At 34.6% G+C, this 22877-nt stretch overlaps 1 protein-coding gene across 1 annotated transcript in view; it reads right to left on the bottom strand.

Annotated features, from left to right (window-relative positions):
* FBXL20 (F-box and leucine rich repeat protein 20) overlaps window positions 1-22877 on the bottom strand; it is a 98534-nt gene that overhangs the window by 20107 nt on the left and 55550 nt on the right. The window contains exons 3-4 of the mRNA XM_044676597.1: window positions 5693-5747; window positions 1168-1242 (exon numbers count right to left, since the gene is read on the bottom strand). Coding sequence (XP_044532532.1) covers window positions 1168-1242; window positions 5693-5747 — 130 coding nt within the window. The remainder of the gene's footprint in view (window positions 1-1167; window positions 1243-5692; window positions 5748-22877) is intronic.

The following is a 22877-nucleotide window of genomic DNA, read 5'->3' as shown; positions in this document are numbered from 1 at the left end:
CAATTAGTTTTGTGTTCCCTTTCAACTTGGTAGTTACCTATTCTGGTGCTCTTTTTAGGGCAGCTGATATAGACTGACTAAATTGAGTGTGCACTTTCATAGGCTTGAGGTATACATAGGGGTTAGATAATATGAAAAAGGACAGTTTAAGATGAGTGGAGAAAGTGGTGGAACCAATGTAAACTCTTTTTTAAAAATCCTTACACCTTCTATCTTAGAATTGATACTATTGATCCCAAGGCAGAAGAGCAGTAGGGTTATGCAATTGGGGTTAAGTGACTTGCCCAGAGTCACACAGCTAAGAAGTGTCTGAGGACAGAATTGAACCAAGGACTACCAATTCCAGTCCTGGCCACTTAGCCACTCCAACCAACTTAAATTCAAAGCAATATTTTTTCCATTATAGTGTGAAATAGACAATATCATGGTTGCAAAGTTTTCTCAAGGCTCAGTTTTATTTATTTGATAAGAATGTATCTTTTCACAAACCTGATATGGGAAACTATACAAGACCATTAAGAATAGAGGAATGAGATGAGGAGGGAAAGAGGATTTGGGAGTGAGATAATTTTAAAAAATATTTTGCACAAGAGCTTTTAGTCTCAGATTCATGATTTTATCCAGAGATATCCTTAACAATGAGAGAAACTTTCCTAGAAAGTCAGAAATATTAATTATGAGCTTTAAATTTTCATCTTTTCATCACATGAAGGGCTGAAATTGCAAAAATGGAATCAGTTTCCTTTTCTTCACCAAATGTATACACTTGCAGCTTCTTCAAGATCCAAAATGTTTAATCTTAGGAGCAATATGTTCAGAAACCACTCCTTAAAAGACATATGTGCTTGTTCTTTATGAATAAGATAAAAATTATTCTTTAAGATAAGAAATCATGTATTAATGACTCTTTAAAATGAGAAAACATATATAAATAATTCCACTGTGAAATCTCTTTTAGTCTTTGTCCAAAGAAATGGTTCGTGTCCATTCTTGAAAGTTAAAATGAGCTTTTGGGACTTGAGGAGGTTCCCTTAAGTTCAAATGCATTCAAATTAATGGTTTCTCTCTCTCTAGGGAAAAGAAGGGTTATGCTAATGGCTTTAATCTGGTCTATATGGTAATTACACTTTAACAAGAGAAATGAGATCACATATCACATAATTATACCTCAATATCCCTCTGGAAATCAAACAGGTCAATTCGCTGCCAGTTGCTGCCATCTAGAGCTAGAACATTCCAAGCCTAGATTGGAAGGGGGAAAAAGTCCATATAGAGTTAATAATAAAAAAAATAAAAATAAAAATAAAAGAAAAGCTAGTGACCTAATTCAATCTTTATGAGTCTACTTAAAATTAAAAACAGAATTCCTACAAAAGCTCAAGTACTATTCATACTACAGAATGACTAAAACTGATAAAACATTCTTCAAACACCATGATCAGCCAAAAAAAAAAAAAAAGCTGCCTTACTTTTCACTAATAAGGAACATTAACCCTAGTCCTTACTACAATTAGATCCTTATATATGAAGGGGTGTAGAACCTTTAAGAGTTGCCTAAAGTGCTCTATGTGAGCAGTCAGGGCAAAATAGGCTTTTTTTTGGGATAATAAGGACTGAAGCCAGAAGCTTTTTTCTAACTGGAATATTTATTGGTTATGGAAAGAATCCACCAGTCCAGATGAGCCTGAATTGAGAAAAAGTGAAAAGGAAGACTAGGACAAAATAGGTAAGGATCATAGGATTTAGGGATAAAAGGCCTTAGTGATTATCTAGTCCAGTCCTTTAAAAAGAGGGGCCAAAGGAAAGGAAATGCTCATCTGTCAGTCTGTTTCTAAGGCAACTCTTTCGAAGTTTCATTGTATTCTATAGTACTCAGATTAGAAATAATGTTGCAAGGCTGGAAAGAACATTTCAGGGAGCCACATCTGGCCTATCACTGATCTAGTCCAACAACTTCACTTTACAAATAAGGAAACCTAGGCATAGAATGGGAAAGTGTCTTGCCCAATGCCACACAGGTAAATGAAAGGATTAAAATTAAGTCTCTTGCTTCTACATTCAAAGCTTTTCATGCCACCAAGAAAGCTTAATCATTAGCTTTTCATATTATAACTTTAAAATGCAGAATGTACCTCTAACCTAACAAGAGAACACTATTCCTATGTAAGCTTGTTAGACTGCTTATGTCCTTATACTACACTACTTCAAATAGGAAGTAACAAACATGACACTCATTACCCATAAGAGGTGATTTGGTTGAAAATGTGACCAGGTTTTTTAATAGGTTCTGTTGGGTAATAGCATAGTTGGTGTCAGATATTTCATAAAACAACTCAACCCTATATTATAAGGTTATAGAGACTTTAGCAGGGGGTCATTCAATAACTTGCCCATACCAAGTAACCTACATACAAGTGACAGTTAAGGACTAGACTGGTAATTTCATTGGCATGAGGAACTCCTAAATAATACTGATAATACTGATGATAATAATATTATTAATAACAGCTAATATTTATATTCAATTTGCTGTATAGCTAGAACATTGTGTTATTTCATTTAATCCTCACAAAAATTATGGGAAGTGGGTGTAATTATTAGCCTTACATCTATAAATTAGTAAACTGCAGCACAGTGGTTAAAAGTCTTGCTGAGGAGGGATGGGGGGGGGGAGGGGCAGGGCAGCTAGGTGACTCAGTGGACAGAGATCCAGGCCTGGAGATTGTAGGTCCTGTGTTCCAATTTGGCCTCAGACATTTCCTAGCTGTGAAACCCTGTGCAAGTCACTTTAACCTCAATATCCTAGTCTATACCACTCTCTTTTGCCTTGGAATCAATACGTAGTATTGATTCTAAGACAGAAGAGAAGTGTTTAAAGAAACAAAAGGTTTTGCTGCTCATTGTTACATAGCCAATGATGTCCGAGATAAAATTTGAACTCAGGTCTTCCTGACTTCAGGCCTGGCATTCTATCCAGTTAAGGAAAAACTCTTTCTACTGATGAAAGTCAGAACTTTTACTGCAACTTGAGAATCTGAGAGTAGCCCAGGGGATTGAGAAGTAAGTATGGACCCAAGGGCCATACAAACAGTATATGTTAGAGGCCAAATTTGAACCTAGGTTTTCTGGACTCTAAAGTCAACTCTTTATCTGCTATGCCATCGTTGTTCTCCTATATACAGATTATATTCATGTAAGGTAAGAAACATGTAAAATTCTTAAGATGTCATGGCAATGTATACCATGCCTATACACAGCTATGTTGTAAGACAGAGATGTCAGATACACTGTTCACAAAACTGAGTGAAGTCAGAACCAGATAAAAATGTAATATTTAACAAAACAAAAATGTAATATAATAAAATATGTGATTTTCTAAGATATATGACTTAGTGGCCCCCATTTCTATTTGAGTTTGATACCTTTGTTCTAGGATACCAAGGATATAAAAGGTAGAAGTGGATGGATAGGTGTGCTAATTCAATCATATCTACTTTGCTATCTATTACCTAATATAAATGGCACAACCCAATATTCCATTTTGTGAGAATTGTCCTTTCATTACCACCCTTCAGGAATTGATGAACTTTTACACTCATTTACAAAAATACTATGATTCACCTGGATCACATGAGTTAACAAAGTAAACAATGATAAAAAAAATTAATTGGAACCTAGGTCTTCAAATAGCTTCATTATTATAAGATGAAGTCAAAGATTTCTGGATGTAGGTGTACTTCTAAAAGGAAAGAAAAAAAATCGACTTACAAAATACCTGAAAGGTGATATTTGTATTTAGGCTTTATTTTCCTTTTAGGTTTCAGGTCTGAGAAATGAAGTACCTTTGGTTCAAGATAAGAAAATCCAGCCAAGGAGTAGGAACTCTAGCTCACTGGACCTTGAGATAAAGAACTACTATTCTACGCTTAGTGTAAGAATGAGACAGATAAAAGGACAGAATCATAGGATTCCAGTTCAAGAGTTAGAAGGGACCTCAGAGGTCATCTAGCACAATCAATTCATTTTTACATATGAGGAATCTGAGATCCAGAGTGGTTAAGTGACTTAATCAAACTCACATATAGGAAATAAATGGCAAAGCTAAAGCCAGCATTTCCTACTCTACTCTACTCTACTCTACTCTACTCTACCCTACCCTTCTCAAGAATCAACTGGGTCTCCTTTCAATTGATTCAGTAAAAAGCTGCTATGCTATGATAATTAATTTAACCCTATGACAAAAAGGAAATTCAAGGAAGTTTGTATTTCAAACTAGGGGAAAAAATATAGGGAAAATTAAGTAGAAAAAAAATTTTAAAAATAGTATGACCAAATATTTGAAGTTTTTTGCACATTTAAGGAGAAATGGAAAAGGGTTATACACATACATATACAAAACTTTTAATACTGGTGAAGAAATCCAAGTACAATGAAATAAAACACTTAACCTAGAAACTCAGTGAAATCTAGAAAATCAGTGGCAGAGCTGTAACTAAAGAACCCAATTCCTAAACCATCTGCTAAAACAATATGCACTCTAGCTGAAAGGGATGCTTATATTTGTGCATTTAGAAAGAGCTAAATCTACTGTTTCAAAAAGAAAATCACCACAGGGGCAGCTAGGTAGCATAGTAAATAACAGTGCTAAGGCTGGAGTTGGGAGGACCATGGCTGTGTCACCCTGGGCAAGTTGCTCAATCCCAATTGTCTAACCTTTATCATTTTTGTCTCATAGATTCTAAGACAGAAAGTAAGGATTTAAAAAAAAAAATCACCATAGTTGAAATGTTTGTTTCAAATAATCTATAAACCTTTATTCTGATTTACCCTTAAAAAATGTCCCATGTTTCTTCTATATTCTGAAAAATCCTTGTAGCACCTATTATCACACTATACATAAGAGTTTTTTCACTAAGAAAATGAAACATTTATCTCTTTCATAAAACTAAATAAATTGCACCTAGATGTCTTTAAATTGTTCTGATATCTTTACCATTAAGCATTTTTATTCAACCTAACAACACCAAGATTAAAAAATTTAAGGGTTGGAGAACAGGTATGTGGGTAGAGTAGATGGTGCTGGGCCTGGAATAGGGAAGATAAATCTAGACTCAGACACTTACTAGTTGTCTGACCCTGGGCAAGTCACTTCACCACTGTCTGCCTCAGTTTCTTCAACAGGAAAATAGGGATGATAACAGAACCTGCCTATCAGAGTTGTTGTGAGAGTCAAATGAGATAATATTTGCAACATCCCAAGAAAGGGCCTGGCACATGACAAGTACTTAAATGCTTGTTCCCATCCCTGCTTCCACTTCCCTTTAAAAAAACAAACAAACAAACAAACATATAATCTTATGACAACAAAGGTCACTATATCAATTTAATTATACCAAGGGTCAAACAGTCTCTCCCCCAAAATAATTACATACTGTTAACAAGGTTAGATGAGAAGTGACAACATTTGTACAAACCCCAGTGGAATTGCTTGTTGGCTCTGGGAGGGGGGAGGGAAGAGGGGAGGAAAAGAAAATGAATCATGTAAACATGGAAAACAGCTTCAAATTAATTAATTAATTTGAAAAAAAACAAACAAACACACCAAGGTTAGATGAGTAAATATTATTAGTTTTGTACCCCTACAACACCAGTATTATGAGGGTTCCATTATAATTATGTCAGCTATTCTTACCCTGGAGACTTGAGCACAACGACACAAGGTAACAACATCCAAAAAAGAGAAAATCCTAAAAGAAAGAAGATACATCTTGTTACAAAATAAAGTAAATTTCTTTTGATTTTGGATACATATAACCAAACAGAACATTTTAACTCTCCTACCTAAAACAGTGAATTTAATTTTTCACCTTACAGTCTTATTGACAATGTAAACACAAGGATTATTTATCTACCTGGGTTATTTAAAAAACAAACAAACCTCAAATCAAGAAAAATTATCCTAAAGCAACAAAAGTCTGTAAAAAGCAAAATATAGCTATCTGATTTCTATATAACACTGATAGAAAGGTAGGGTGGTGGAAGAATCCCTCTTTACTAAAAGGTTATTACTGTTTGAAAAAAAAGAACAAGTCATTGTATTATCTATAAAATAGTAAAAACCATTTAATTAGAATCTTTTTGTATCACCAATTCTAGTTCAGAAGCCTGTAAAAATTGTGACTTTACCTAACATATCAATGACAAGAAAATATGGAGACTTTTTCATGGAACTGTAAATAAGAATAAACATTAGTTTGAAGTGGACAAAAGTCTATATAAATGTGGCTAGATGTATTCTAATTAAAACAGAATTAAAACTAAATAGGTCACTTCTGCACAAAACATTCTTTACCATAAATATTCAGGCCACATTGGTCCAAATAACTAGCTCTTATGTACTTTTTGATCACCTTCAGTTTTACAGATGCTTTATTTTTACATTATATATTATATATTTCCATAAGGTTTCTTATAACAATAACATTTAAGTAAAACTAATAATAGTGATCTCATCTGAAACATTTCATATCTGTAGCACCTCTCCATCTTCAATTTTCCCTCCCTTTTACCTTGCCCCTCTTTTCTATGGGGGGGAAAAACAAATTTCTTCTAAAAAATTCACTCGATTGCTGTGTTCTCTATCTACCTATCTCTCTCTGTACCCTAATACCCTAAATCTATCATAGTTCTATAATGGATAGCATGTTTTCCACATTTGTTCTCCAGAACTAAGAACATTCAATGTCATAGGTTCTTACAGCTTTCAAAAGGTTTTTATTGTTATTACTGTATAAACTGTCCTCCTACTTCTGCTCATTTCATTTTAAAAACAAATTTGTCTTCAAGTTAATAATTTTTATATTTATAGTACAGTATAAATTTTCCCATCCTGCTCACTTAACTTTGCACCAGTTTATATATGCCTTTTCATATCTTTTAAAAATCAGTTCTCTAGGGGGCAGCTGGGTAGCTCAGTGGATGGAGAGCCAAGCCTAGAGACGGGAGGTCCTAAGTTCAAATCTAACCTCAAGACACTTCTCAGCTGTGTGATCCTGGGCAAGTCATTTGACCCCCATTTCCTAGCCCTTACCACTCTTCTGCCATGGAGCCAATACACAGTATTGACTCCAAGACGGAAGGTACGGGTTTAAAAAATAAAATAAATTCTCTAATTTCTTTATAGCACAATAGCATTCCCTCACAGTGATATTTCACAACTTATTCAGGTATTTCTCAAATGCTGAACATCTTAAGTTTCCAGTTTCTTTTGCCACCACAAAAAAACCTATTATGAAAATGCCTGTACATCTTTTTCTCTTTTGTAAGCTGGGTAGTAACTTCTTGTGTACAATTCCAAATTGCTTTTCAGAATGGCTATGTGCAATTATAGCCCAAAGAGTGTATCTATGATAAATATTTGACTTCTTGACTGATTTACTGATCCATGATCCATACACAATTTATTATGATCTATCCCTGGTTTATTTCCAATCTATGTAACTCAGTTTAGTGTGATTACCATAAGTGATTGTTCGATATCCCCATACTCATATGCAACCAATCAAGTTTAATCAAGTTGATAATGATCCATATTATACTCACACCAAGTTAAAGTGATTCTTTTTTATATGAGACTTTTTTTAGGTTATAAAAAGGTTTAGAACACCACTCATGTGGCCTATTAATTAAATGACATCATGAGGAAGGGGATGATCTGGGCCTCTGAACCTTTGCTCTCTGACATTTGGTGAGATAATTCCACTATCCATCTTATGAACAATCATAATGGGAGCACATCCTGCCCAGTTTGTCAGTGAAGATGACCCTTATTTTCGTACTAGGGAGAAAAGGGGCATCACATCATGAGGAAGACTGAGGTCTCATTCACTGAAGGGGGCAAGGTTCCTTTAATAAATGGTTATTGGCTTAGAGTTCTGCTTCAATTTTTTTTATTGCAGATTAAATTGCCTTTTTTTTTTTTTAGACATTCTAGTGACTTGTAGGATGCTGAGGCATGGACACCCAAGCCCTTTAGGGACCCCTCAATTCTTATGAGAGACTCAGATGAATTTTATCAATGGTCTCCCACACAAGCCTCTCCCATCCATTCTGTACCCAAATTCTCATAAGGTAAGTCTGGTAAATCTGCCTTAAAATTGTTCCTTCCCTCAAATTCTTTCCTAAAGGGATATCCCCAATTGGACTTAGGAGGAAACCGGGTTTATGACCAAATTATGTGAAGCTCTAGGCCATTTATATCAAGTTTTTAAAATTACATGGCCATATTTTCAACTTTTAAAGTTATAGGTGGTTTTCCCTCCACTCTTCATCAGAGCTAAGAAAGTTTAACAGAATAATTGCTATTTCCCCCCTTTCAGTCGTCCAGCTAGAAAGAGCTGCTAGTCACTGACAACTTCCTTTTGAGCTAGCCAGCAGAAAATTTCATGATATTTGTTTACAAACAAGATTTTGTCTTAAGTTGGTGGTGGTCAAGGCTAAACTCAAAGCTGGTGTATCATATTGGAAGTTGGGCATAAATTGTGTTGATTTAAAAATTTTTAAATCCCTTTGAAAGAGGATCTGAGGATCTAATTGACCAGTCCTAAGGCTGTGAAGGCTTACTTTAGAAGTTAAGAATTAGGATATTTACTAAAACCAATCCCCGAATCTAAGAATGTTAATGATAGTCTAAGTCAGTGATGGTAAACATTTTAGAGATCAAGTGTCCAAACTGCAAACTATGTGGAAAGGGGGAAGGGAGCAGCCCTGCCCTGTGAACCTCTGGCTTTTAATAAGCAAACTCTGTGTTGGGGTGGCAGTGCATGTGCTCACAGAGATAGCTCTGAATGCCTCCCTCTGGCACATGTGCTACAGGCTCACCAACACAGGGCTAGATCTTTATAGTGGATGTCTCCAGAAAGGGTACCCTACTAGTTTTAACTCATTGTCACTCACTAGAGGGAGGTTCTTATTAGTGAGAGTTAGAAAGGTAAGACTAAGTAATGAGGGTTAAGTGACTTGCCCAGGGTCATGCAACTAGGAAGTGTCTGAGGCCAGAATTGAACCAAGGACCTCCTGCTACTAGGCCTGGCTCTATCCACTGAGCCACCTAGCTGCCACTCCTCATTCTACCACTAAAACATTCAACACCAATGGCCATCCCTCCCTTCTTAGAAACCTAAAGCATTTATAAAGCACTACATGCCAGACATAGTACTAAGCTCTTCTTGAAGCTTTCTTCTCTAGTCCTTTCCCCTTTTTATCCTCCCCATTTCTCTTTGTACTTCTCTGTTAAATACTCTTATCTCCATTGCTAGTTTCTCTTCTTTCTAAAACAAAGGTCTATTTCTAAATCCTTCACTCTTCTTTTTTTTCTTCTCCAGTAATATTTTACTATATTTTCCCACCAATTACATGTAGAAACAATTTATAATTTGTTTTCTGACATTTTGTGATCCAAATTCTCTTCCTCCCTCCCCAAGAAAGTAAGCAATTTGATGCAATACATATTTCCACATTCTTCATGTTGCTTCACTCTTCCTTTTCCAAAATGTCTCTCTATGAATACAAGAATTCATCCAATCTTCCAACTTCAACAATTGTATCTATAGAGTAAACTAAATCATCCAGTTACTGTTACTGAGTACAATGTTCTCCTGGTTCTGCTTACTAAGCATAACTAGGAAAACAATTTATTATATAATGACAAAATTCATGATCCCATGAACCATAGCACACCAACCTTTCTATCTCCACTATCTTCCAAAGTCTATCTAAACTCATGTTCATTGATTCCATGATATCATCTCATTCCTCTGCTCTTACCTTTTACTTTTTTATCTTCAATCTTTCCTAATAATAGTGCCTTTTCCAATGCAACTTGTCTTCTAATTATGTGGCTAAGGCTTAAATGCTTCAGCTTCAGTATTTGACCTTCCATTGAACAGTATTGCTGTCCAAAAGAGACAGGCCTTTGGTAAAAGTGCTTGTTGAATGTAACTGAACCCAAAATTTAGAATCTTGTAGTACTGCAAGTTCATCACTATAAAGTATTTATATTTTATTATAGTATCATAGATTTGGAATCTAATTAAAAAGCTTTATTCTAGATGAGGAAGGCCAGGCCCAAAATGGTTAAGGGATTTGCCCAAAGTTATATAATTAGTGAGTGATAGAATTCGAATTTGAATTCAGCTCTTTTGACTCCAAATCCAACATTTGGTCTTGGTATTTGGGTCCTCTATATACAATTTATTGTTTAAGTCTTCTTGAAATAAGATAAAAAAGGAAGTTAGATAGCTTCAGTTTACCAGTTTCTTGGCATTCGTGGTGAAACTTCTTAAGTGTTTGACCACTGAACCAATATTGTCAGGTAGACAACTCCCCCAGTAATCCCACCATCCAAAAGTCTAAGTTTTCTCTCCCAAAACTCCTTACTCCACTCTCAGAACCATGGAATATTCTAGGATTAGCAGGACTGCTTTAAAAATACCAACCACAAATGCCCATCAAAATATTTCGTAATGGTTTTATTCTGCTGGAAAAGTAGTGAAATTATTACAATATTCAAGTCATAAGTAAACCAAAGAAACATAGTGGAACACTACCTGCTTTCATCCAACTCTACTTCAAAAAAGTACCTAAAGGAACTTATGGTAAAAGTAGATGACTACCCAAGTTCATGACTAGAGGGTTCTATCCCATTTTATCACTTGCAGACTCTATTTCTAACTAGTCTGCTAGAACAAATACATACGAAAGTAGTAGGTCTTATCCTACCAAAAATTAGCTACTTTCTAATTCTAAATCAGTTTTTAGAAAAGTTAATTGGATTTGGCAAGATGAATACAAAGATACTTTTCATATATTGGTGCTGTAATGGCTTTTTAAAACTCTCCCACAGCTGATGACATAAACTAAAGGATAATACGGTAGAATACCAGATACTATGTGAAAATGTAATCTTCCAGTTGTCAGTAGTAGTCGCTTTTATGTGGTATACACTCATTGCTATTCCATCTTAGATCTCATGGTTTCTAATGGAGAATACCAGAACAAAAAAAGTAGTCTAGTAGGAGCTTTTTAAAAACTTTAAACTTTAAAACTTTTCTTATTCTAATCATATAAAGATTTTTTTCTCATCTGAGCATAATGAAGAATGATATTGCTTGTGAGTTTCATATAAAATGCTAAAATTCTTTAATCAGTTGGAGGCATAGTCTAAAAAGCAAAATCTTCTAAAAATAACAAATTATTTCACAAGGTTTTCTATAGTTGTTATTTCACTCTGTGGGACCCAAAGAAATGCCTATAATTTCAGGCAATCATGAAAATGTTATTTTCGTTTTATATTTCGAGATGAAGATTTTAGATTAGTCAAAGACATCTGGCTGAAATATATATTATGCTGTTAAAACTCCCCTTTATTCTTAATAGAATTATGGAGGATCAAGAGCATGGTTTTTAAAATTAATAATGTTGAATAAGTAGTTTAATTCTCCAAGAAATGGAGAAAGGAATATTAGTAGAGATATCCAAACAGAAGTTCCCAAAACTTTAGAAAGTAAATAGTAAATAATAAAGAAAACTGGAAACACACACCAGATATCTTGTGCTTTTACATACCACTTTATTATAGTTTTTGTTTTCAAAGGATATAGTCACTTTCTTGAAACTTGTGATTGATTTTCTATCTTAAAGCTAGTTCCAAACCTAGACTCATTACTTTAGGAGAAACCAGCTTAAATATCCCCAACCAATTAGCCTGTGCAGTTAAATTGTAATGGAATGTATAATGGGAAATATTATACATTCCATTATGAGCTAGAAAAAATAGCTTAATACAGTTTTCTTTTGCTCCCCTGTTTGCTGATGCTTTTCAAAATAAATCATTACCTGATTACCTTAAAGCTGTGGTGGCAAACATATAGCATGCATGCCAGAAGGGGAACTCAGAGCCCTCTCTGTGGGCACACATGCCTTCATCCCAGCACAGAATTCATCAGTTTGTTATTAGAAAGCCAGAGGGTAGTAGGGCTGGGTAGCTCCCCTCCCCTTCTCAACACTGTGCCTGAGGATATTTCTCAGATAACCTTCCCCTCTAAAAGGTTTGCCATCACTGCCTTAGACGACCCTATCTCTAAGAAAGAAAACAGTTAAGCAAAGCTGAACAATGAATCAGTTACACCTGACAGAACATACAATATTCTATTCTCCCACCTCTACTGGGAAGAAGAGGGTTTGGGAACTGCTTCTAGAGACCAAAACTAATTACTGTAATTAATCTCAAGGTTCAACAGGTGACCCATTCAAAAGGAAATTTTGTTCTTTGCCATTTTCACTCACTATCATATTAAAGCATCACAGAAGATACTTGTAAACAATTCCTAGCAAAACACTATGGTCTTTATGTATCAATGCCAGAGTCAAAAGGAAATAAGAATTTATTCTTTAGATTCAACAGAGTGGCTGTACATTTAAATGAAAGATAATCTTATAAATTCATTAAGTCTTAGAGCAGAAAGAATGACACAATCAAAGTAACAGCTGGTAGCTATGAAGAAAAAAAGAGATGTAAAGACCTCAAGGAATGTAACATAGCTAAGTTCAGGGAGTCCTCAACTCACTAAAGGTTGGTGTTATGTTCCAAAAGTTTACATATAAGATAGTTTTCAAGAACTTAGAAGATTTATTCCCATGAAAATATTATAAATGGTGATTAGGCTGGTCCACAAGATTGTACTTAACCAAAATGTAGATAACAGTGCCAATTATATCCTGAGTCCCAAATCCACATAATCAGAAAATGTGAGAGTTGAAAGAGACTTCATTCTTTCTGGTGTGGCTAATACTCAACTGGAATTCTCATATAAAACATTAGAGTCTGCTTGAAACTCCAAGGAGGAGGACTCATCATCCTCTTTCAGATAAGGCATTCTTCTTTTAGATAGCTCTAAGTGTTGGGAATATTTTCCTGAAATCAAGCCTAAATTTTATTATTTGAAACTTCCATTCATTGCTCTTGATTCCATCATTTTGGGTCAAATAGAATGATCCCCCCCCCTTAATCCCTCTCTCACATGACAGCCCTTTCAAATAATGAACAAGAGCTACCCTATTTCCCTTGAGTTTTCTCTTTTCCATACTAACCCTACCCAGGTCTTTTAATCACAAGACATGCCCTTCTCTAGGCACTCTCCAGCTTATTCATATACCCTGTTAGCCAGAATTATAATACTCCAGATGAACTCTGAAAGGACTGAAGTACAAATGAAATTATCACCTTGCTTTTCTTGGAACCTATGCCTTCCTTAAAGCAACCCAAGATTGCAATAGCTTTTTTGGTTGACATATCACACTACTGACTTCTCTGAAGAGTGAATGAAACCTAAAAACAAAAAGAAAAAACTTTTTCAGAGCTGCTATCTAACCATGTCTCCCCCAACCTTGTACTGAGGTTGATTTTATGTACCTTAGTGTAAACATACATGTGTGAGTGTGCATGCACACACCCATACACCCCTTGATCTTATTAAATTTGACCTAATATTTTACCTATCAAAATCCTTTCAGATCTTGACTATCTGTATGTTAGCTATTTCTACCAACTTTGTGTGATCTACAAATATGATAAGTTTATCCTTTTATGCCTTTATCCAAGTCTCCGATAAAACTGTTGAATTGTACAAGGACAAGCAGATACTTGTAATATTCCATTAGATTTCCAGTCAGGATGACACTGCACAGTTAACAATTACTTTGTTACACCTAGCTATCCAATTCTGAACTCATATAATCATATTATCTAAAATTATCTCTATCTGGGAGCAACTAGGTGGCTCAGTGGATTGAGAGCCAGAATGGGGGATCCTAGGTTGAAATCTGCCCTCAGACACTTCCTAGCTCTGTGACCCTGGACAAGTCATTTGACCCCCCATTTTTAAACTCTTACCTTCCATCTAAGATATAAGATGGAAGGCAAAGCCCCCCCCCAAACAAATAATTAATTAAATGGAATGATCTCTATCTCCTCCACAAGAAAGACTTTATCAAAAGCCTCGAATAAAGTCTAAATAAAATATCATCTACTAACTAGTTTAATAATCCTCTAAATAAGACAGTGTTTAAATGGCATGAACTGTTGCTAGTAAAGCAACAGTGGCTCTTTACAATCAGTTTCTTTTCCAGATGTTTTTGAGCCATCTCTTTAATGACCCATTCTAGAATTTTTCACTTATTCCCTTCTCTTTTTTTTGAAAACTAGGACATCTGTGGGAAAGTGGGAAAGAAGGGTGGCAAGCAGTACCAGATAAGCAGTAACCAGTAAAATGGTTGTAGAGAAGTTGATCAGTGGAACAAATTGGGAATTCAACATTAAGTAAGTGAACATAGTAGTATGTTGTTCAATAAACCAAAAGACTTCAGTTCACAGAGTTGTGGACACACTATTAAACAAAAACTCCAGGTAAAGCTGAAAAGTAATCTGGTAGAAATCAGTCCTAGACAAAAATACCTCACACCACACACTAAAACAAACTGCAAATAGATATATGACTTAAGGCATAAAAGATAACATCAGAATTATGAGACAGAGAGGAGGATCAGTGGAATAAACTTGGGGTAAATGACATCAGCAAGACAGTGTATGATAAACCCAAAGAGCCCAACTTTTGGGACATGAATCCACTATTTGACAAAAACTGCTGGGAAATTTGGAAAACAATATGGGAGAGATTAGGTTTAGATCAACATCTCACACCCTACACCAAGATAAATTCAGAATGGGTGAATGTCTTGAATATAAAGAGGGAAACTATAAAACAATTAAGTGAACACAGAATAGTATACTTGTCAGATCTTTGGGAAAGGAAAGAATTTAAAACCAAGCAAGAGTTAGAGAAAATTACAAAATGTAAATTAAATGGTTTTGATTATATTAAACTAAAAAGCTTTTGTACAAACAAAAACAATGTAGTCAAAATCAGAAGGGAAACAACAAATTAGGAAAAAATCTTTATAACTAAAAACTCTGACAGGGGTCTAATTACTCAAACATACAAGGAGTTAAATCAATTGTATAAAAAAAAAATCAAGCCATTCCCCAATTGATAAATGGGCAAGAGACATGAATAGGCAATTTTCAGCTAAAGAAATCAAAAGTATCAATAAGCACATGAGAAAGTGCTCTAAATCTCTAATAATTAGAGAAATGCAAATCAAAACAACTCTGAGGTACCACCTCACACCTAGCAGATTGGCTAAAATGAAAGAAGGGGAGAGTGATGAATGCTGGAGGGGATATGGCAAAATTGGGACATTAATGCATTGCTGGTGGAGTTGTGAACTGATCCAACCATTCTGGCTGGCAATTTGGAACTATGCTCAAAGGGCTATAAAAGACTGCCTGCCCTTTGATCCAGCTATACCATTGTTGGGTTTGTACCCCAAAGAGATCATATATAAACAGACTTGTACGAAAATATTTATAGCTGCGCTTTTTGTGGTGGCAAAAAACTGGAAAAGGAGGGTATGCCCTTCATTTGGGGAATGGCTGAACAAATTATGGTATATGCTTGTGATGGAATACTATTGTGCTAAAAGGAATAACAAACTGGAGAAGTTCCAGGTGAACTGAAAAGACCTCCAGGAACTGATGCAGATGGATAGGAGCAGAGCCAAAAGAACATTGTACACAGAGACTGATATACTATGGTAAAATTGAATGTAATGGACCTCTGTACCAGCAGCAATACAAAAACCCAGGACAATTCTGAGGGATTTACGTTAAAGAACGCTACCCACATCCAGAGGAAGGACTGCAGGAGAGGAAACACATAAGAAAAACAGCTGCTTGAACACATGGGTTGGGGTGGACATGATTGAGGATGTGGACTCGAATCTACCACACCAATGCAAATACCAACAATTTGGAAATAGGTCTTGATCAAGGACACATGATAAAACCAGTGGAAATGTGTGTCGGCCATGGGTGGGGGGAATGTGGGGGGTGAAGGGGAAAGTAGGAGCATGAATAATGTAACCATGTTAAAAATGAATATTAATAAATGTTTAAAATTAAAAAAAAAGAAGTAAATTATGAGCAAGGAAGAAATCAGTGTTCTAATTTCTGGATGGGTGAGAGTTGATGACTGAAAAAGCAATAAAGAGAAAAATAGGAGTCAAGAGAGGCAATTTTAATTATACAAATTTAAAATGTTTTACACTAACAAGACCAATATGGTTAAAATAATGAGGTAAAAAGGTATCTGGGGAAAAATAATTTCTCTGATAAGGCTCTCATATCCAGCATTTATATGCAACTGATTAAAATTTGTATTAAAGTATTCTGTAATAATAGACAAATCAAATGATAAGAATAGGCAGTTTTCCAGTAATACTCTTTGACCCAGCAATACCAATACTAGGTTTGTATTCCAAAGAGTTAAAAGAAAAAAAACAAAAGGGAAGGACTTATATGAACAAGAATGTTTAAAGCAGCTCTTGGGGTGGGGAGTAAGATTTGGAAAATTTTGGAAAATATCCATCAATTGGGGAATGGCAAATTAAGTTATGGTATATAAATACTATTGTGCTATAAGAAATGACAAGCAGGAGGAACTCAGAAAAACCTAGAAAGACTTACACAAACTGAAGCAGAATAAAATAAGTAGAACCAGGAGAATATTGTACAGCAACAGGAATACTTTATAATGAACAACTGTGAATAAAAGCTATATTCTTGGCAATACAATGATCTAAAACTATCACAAAGGACACATGGTAAAAAAAAAATACTATTTTCTTTCAGACAAAACTGAGTTTGAATCCAGGCCAATGTAAACTTTTTTTACTTTCTCATTTTTTTCTATTTGAATTTCCTTCCACAAAAGGATTAATGTGGAGAAAAGTTTTATGTGACTGCAGATGTAAAATCTGTATGAGATTGCTTACCATCTTAAAGGGGGAAGAGGGGTTGAGAGAAAGGAGAGAATTCAAAACTCAATATACTACAAGAGGTCCTAGGTTCAAACGCGGCCTCAGCCACTTCCCAGCTGTGTGACCCTGGGCAGGTCACTTGACCCCCATTGCCCACCCTTACCAATCTTCCACCTATGAGACAATACACCGAAGTACAAGAGTTTAAAAAAAAATTAAAAAAAAAAAACACTCAATATACTTTGATAAATGGTGGAAACTGTTTTTACATATAATTGGGGAAAAAATAAAATTTTAAAAATAAATTAAAATAGGCAGTTTTCAAAGAAAGGCATCCATCATCATATCATCATCAAAAAATGAACCAAATCATTACTAGAGGAATGCAAATGAGAATCTCTGAAGTTTCACCTCACATTAATCAAAACAATAAAGGTGATATAAGAAAATGACATCTGCTAAATCAGGACTACAAGAAAAAATAAGAATAAGATATATTTACTCTGTTTATGATTGTTGGTGTGTTATTGCCTCCATTACACTATGAGCTCCTTAAGAGAAGGAACTGTATTTTTGCCTTTCTTTGTATTCCCAGTACTTAGTACAGTACCTGGCACAAAGTAAGCACTTAATAAATGGGTTTTTTTTTTTTTAAACCCTTAACTTCTGTGTATTGGCTCCTAGGTGGAAGAGTGGTAAGGGTAGGCCAATGGGGGTCAAGTGACCTGCCCAGGGTGACATAGCTGGGAAGTGTCTGAGGCCGGATTTGAACCTAGGACCTCCTGTCTCTAGGCCTGCCTCTCAATTCACTGAGCTACCCAGCTGCCCCCACTTAATAAATGTTTAATGACTGACAAATTGTAGAGGACTAAAATGAAGCATACAACTGAAGTACCTGCAGAAAATATGCCAAGGAATGGAATTTGCTTTGCTTGACTACACTTCTTTGTTATAAGTTTTATTTTTTTAAATTTATTTTTTTAAATTCAATTATGGGAGAGTAAGGAGAAAATAAATGTTTGTTAAATGGAGTAATAACATTTTATTTTTTCTTAACTATTTAGTGGTTAAGCATAGTGCCTAGAATATAGCAGGTGCTTAATAAATGCTATTTGATGGGTATAATTTAACAAAAAATTTATTATAATTTGCTTTTTTAATGAATTTTCCCATTTTTTTATGTTGACAATTTGGTTGTCCTCTTAATAAATAAATAGGCCAATGGCTTATTTGTTTTATAGTTTCACTAATCCAATCTTTTTGCTTTCAATTTTGTTAATGTCTTCCTTGATTCTAACATTTGGTTAGAATTTTAAATTGTGTTGTTTTCTAACACTAGTTTTTTTGGGGGGTGGGAGTTATATATCCAATTTATTAATCTGCTTTTTCTCTTTTTTGATTATAGTATTTATAGATATAAAATACTCTTTGAAAAGATTGTTTCCATGATTCATTCTTTGACCCATCAATTATTCCAGATTAAGTTATTCATTCTCTAATTATGTTTTAATCCCTTCTTCAAGGGCTCTTTATTGAATGATTTTTATTTATGATCACTGGTAAAAAATATGTCAAAATATTATGGGTTAACTCAATCTACGAGGTTTTTTATGCCATAGCCAAGGTCAATTTTTTTTAAAGTGTCATGTACTATATGCAAATAAACAAGCTACCTACAGAAATAACAAAGTAAAGTAAATGAAAGCTCCATACAATATTCTCTAAAATAATTAATGAAGAGAATTATTTCTTTTATCTCTGGGCTCCTGCAAAGATTTATTAATAAGGTATTATTAAATAAAGCATTCATTTGGCAGGGATGAGCACAGTGAGATTTTAAATATAGCTGGAGGAACATTAAGGAGTTAGGACCAGTAGATCAAGAACCAGATTTGAAATAAGGAAGATCTAAACACAACTCTTGGCTTAGAAACTTACCAACTATGTGACCCTTGGCAGAATCACTTACTGTTTGTATGTTTCCTCATCTGTAAAACGAAGATAGTTATAATACCTACTTAACATTGGTTGTTGTGAGGATTAAATGATATAACTGTAATGCACTTAGTAAAGTGTCTGATACAATAAGTGCTATAGTTATTCAATCATTTCAGTTGTGTCCAAGTCTTTGTAAGCCTATTTGGTGTTTTCTTTGCAAAGATTGTGGAGGGCCTGCCATTTCCTTCTCCAGCTTACCTTATAGATGAAGAATTGAGGCAAACAATGTTAAGTGACTTGCCTAGGGTCCCACCACAACTGCTAAGTGTCTGAGGTCAAATTTGAACTCAGGAAAATGAGTCTTTCCAAGCTCAGTGCCACACCACTTAGCTGACCTGGTGCTATATAAATGTTAATATTAGTAGGCCTTTGTAAATACATAATAGAAATTCAAATTTTACTAACTGTAAAACTTATTCTTATTTCCATTTTTCTTATTCTTATTTCCATTTTGTGCTTCATGAATCTTTGGATAACTTTCTTCATCTTAGAGATGAAGAAACTGAAGAAAAGAACTGATGTTGTATTGTTCGGTGCCTTCTGCTGTTATCTTCAAGGTTATTTTTAATATTAACATGGCAGTGACATTTTAAACCTTATTTGCTATACTATAGTATAGTATAGTAGTGTGACCTTCCATACCAACAGTTCCTCGCACTGATGAAATCACAAAATTGGACTATACCTACATGACTAAGGTTGCAAGTGCTGTTATGCATGTACCCACATCCACAAATACACACAAATTCAACATTATTTGTCATCAGATATGATGTAGATGAAGAAAAAATATGCTACTTCAAAGGACTTAATTTGGTTGAAGTTTTTGTTATTGTTTTAATATGATGGTATAAGAGGCAGGACCAGGTATGAGAGGAATGGAAGTAGAATAAAAAGGGGAAAAAAAAGTTTTAATTGTGTTACTATATGTAGTACTCACTCCACATTAAAGGTCACTCTAATGATTAATAAATATTTACTCAATTGAAAAAAAGTATAATGCACAAGTCAGAAATGTGGGTCTCCCTTTTATTTCCATTCAGTAATCACCAGAGATAGTATACCTCAAATTTTTATATTCAAGTTCTTATTTACTGTTTATATTTGTTGGATTTGTCCAGATGTGGAGTGGATACATTGAAACCCTCAATTAAGAGTTTTACTGTCTATTCAATACTTTCCATAAGTCAATTAACTTTTTCTACTAATTATTTAGATGCAATGCCACCCAGCACATAGGTGTTAAGAGATTAATTCATTATCTTTCCCATTAAACATAACATAGTTTACTTATTTATGTCTTTTAAAATTAAGTCTACTTTTACTACTGTCTTTCTGAGATCATGACCACTACTACTGTTTTCCCAAGTTCATCTGAAGCATATTAGACATTGTCCTGGTCTCTCATTCTAACTCTATGAAAATGTTTTTGTTTCTAGTATATTTCTTGTAAATAGCATGCTATTGTATTCTACTTTCAAATCCATTCTGCTACCCTCCTTCATTTTATAGGTGAGTTCACCCCATTCAGGTTCACAGTTATGATTATTAACTGCTATTAACAATTTTCTTCTATCCTAGCTTCTAGAATTTTTTTCCTTTTCCCACCCACATGCCCCTCTTTGCACACAAAAAAGAGGAGAATGAGAAAGAAGTATGCTCAATACTAGTTACCTGAATATTTGATGTAATCTGTTTTCATCCTTCACCTTGCCCATTCCTTATCCAGGGTTATTTACTCTTTCTTTCCTTTTTATTCTACAACTGAAAGGGGAAGCTTGTTTTTCTTATGGCTAAATCCTCTTTGAATCTGCCCACCCTTTTAATCCCCATCTCCCATATTCCAGTTTCTGCCTAATTCCCTTTGAATTTTGTGTGTGGGTGTATGTCTTCAACCATTTTTTCAATTAAGATGAAAATGAGGTTCATGTGTAGGGTAGGTACTCTTCTCAACCCTTTTCGTACCATGTTTGGTACACACTTGAAATACTCATTTAAACTCCCTTTCCTCCTTCTTTCTTCATTTATTTTTCAAAATAATTTTCTTTCCCACTTCTTGCTATCACTCTGATTGATATCAGCATACTTCATTCTAGTAGCAACCATATTCCCTTTCTTTTTCACTGTTTCTAATCTCCTGTAGAATGGAAAAAAACCACTACCCAGCTCCAAACCATAAAACAAAATTATGCTTTTATCTCCTTTGCTGTTAGGTATTTTCTCTCCTACTTTCTTTGATAGCTATACTTTGATAGCTATATATATATATAATATGGGTATTGATTCTGTAAATTTTAAGTGATCCCCTATAATTTCATTCACCATTCCTATGACTTTTCATACCAAAAACCTCTCTGGTCATGATCATCCAATATATGTTTTATGATCTTAAAACAAAAGCTCCTAGAGGACAAGGACTGTCTAACTTAGGTATTTATAACTGCACCATTCCTGGCATTTGAGAAGAGTTTAATAAATGCTTTTGAATCATATGATCTGAGCAAGAGTCAGAGATGCTCCTCAACAATTCATGCTGAAGAGTACTATTAACTGGTATGCAATGCACTAATTTTGTGATTTCAATTAGGGAAGCTCAGATGCTCTGTTGTATTTTTTTATCTTCTTGCTTCTTAACTGTGTCCTATATTGCTGAGGATCCTAACCAAATAAAATCTAGCTAATCAAATTATTTAATCATATGATATTAATTAATCATGATACCTGGATCACTTATAAGCATTTTAATTTTTAAGAAAATCAGGCCATTTAGTGGATCTACTACCAAAAGTTGGGACAGAGTCAAATAATTAAAATGAGAAGTGACACTGGAACAGCTGTCTACTATAGAAAAGGGAAAGTTAGTAAACCCAACAGTACTCTATATTTTATCAGATCATTTATGAACTATTATTCTAGATTATCTGATTTAATTACTAATTTAGAAAACCACAAATCAACACTATTTTGTTAAAAATCTCCAAATTATATTTTTTTCTAATTTTGCCTCAGGAGTTTTGCAGGCCACATGTGACTACTACCATAGTCCAACACCTCTAGTGTTCAACCTTCAGAGAAGGAACCTTTCTACTACTGTGTGTTATAATCAGTTCAGTATTTTATATTCAAAGAACTGCCTAGAACATTATGTATCAAAAGTAGGACTAGAACCTAAAATTTCCTGACTATACCCTCCCTTACCACAAAAGCATACAAACAACCCATCTACATTTTCTTCCTAATATTAAAAAAATGGTGGATCCTACCCACCCCCCCTATGTTTACCACAACACTAATGCCAAAAGAACCCTAGTTAATTGTAGAGAAAATGAAAAGGCACTGTCAGTTTCTTATGAATAATAATTCCCCTCATGAGAGGAATTTCATCTTGAAAACATGACAACTCCCACAACTAAGGAGTATGCATGGGATCAATTACATCTCTCTTGACTTTTCTGGAGGTATCAATACCATCCTCAGAAGACAAGCATTAGAAATAATGCAAATATACATTGGTACTAGCCAAAGACATAAGATTCTTTGTCCTCTGAACACTGATGTACAATGCTAATCTGTACTAAGTGAATTTCATGGTATACAAACGGTGAATTCCGCTCTCAAAATCATTACTTATTAACTTTGTTAATAATCAAAAAGGATGGGCAAAGAATTAAGAAAATAATTTGACAGTAAGCCAAAAGCAGAACACTTGCTTTAATTCACTGGTAATGCCTAATCTTTACCACATAACAAACAGTGGAGTAGTATACTTTCAAAAGCAGGATTTTCTGGCTGTATAATTAACATATGGTGTCAAATAATTGGATACAGTGCTGTAGAATGTAGTCTATCAAGTGCTGTCATATAATTTAAACAATACTTAAGGGGAAAAAACGATCTTTTGGGGGAACTTGTAACAAAAAGTTCGAAAATCCTAAAAACTTTAA

Source organism: Gracilinanus agilis, chromosome 4 (assembly GCF_016433145.1).
Source record: "Gracilinanus agilis isolate LMUSP501 chromosome 4, AgileGrace, whole genome shotgun sequence".
In the NCBI taxonomy this organism is placed as follows: Eukaryota; Metazoa; Chordata; class Mammalia; order Didelphimorphia; family Didelphidae; genus Gracilinanus; species Gracilinanus agilis.
The sequence above is the reverse complement of the archived record's forward strand: the minus strand, read 5'-3'. Positions and strand labels throughout refer to the sequence as shown.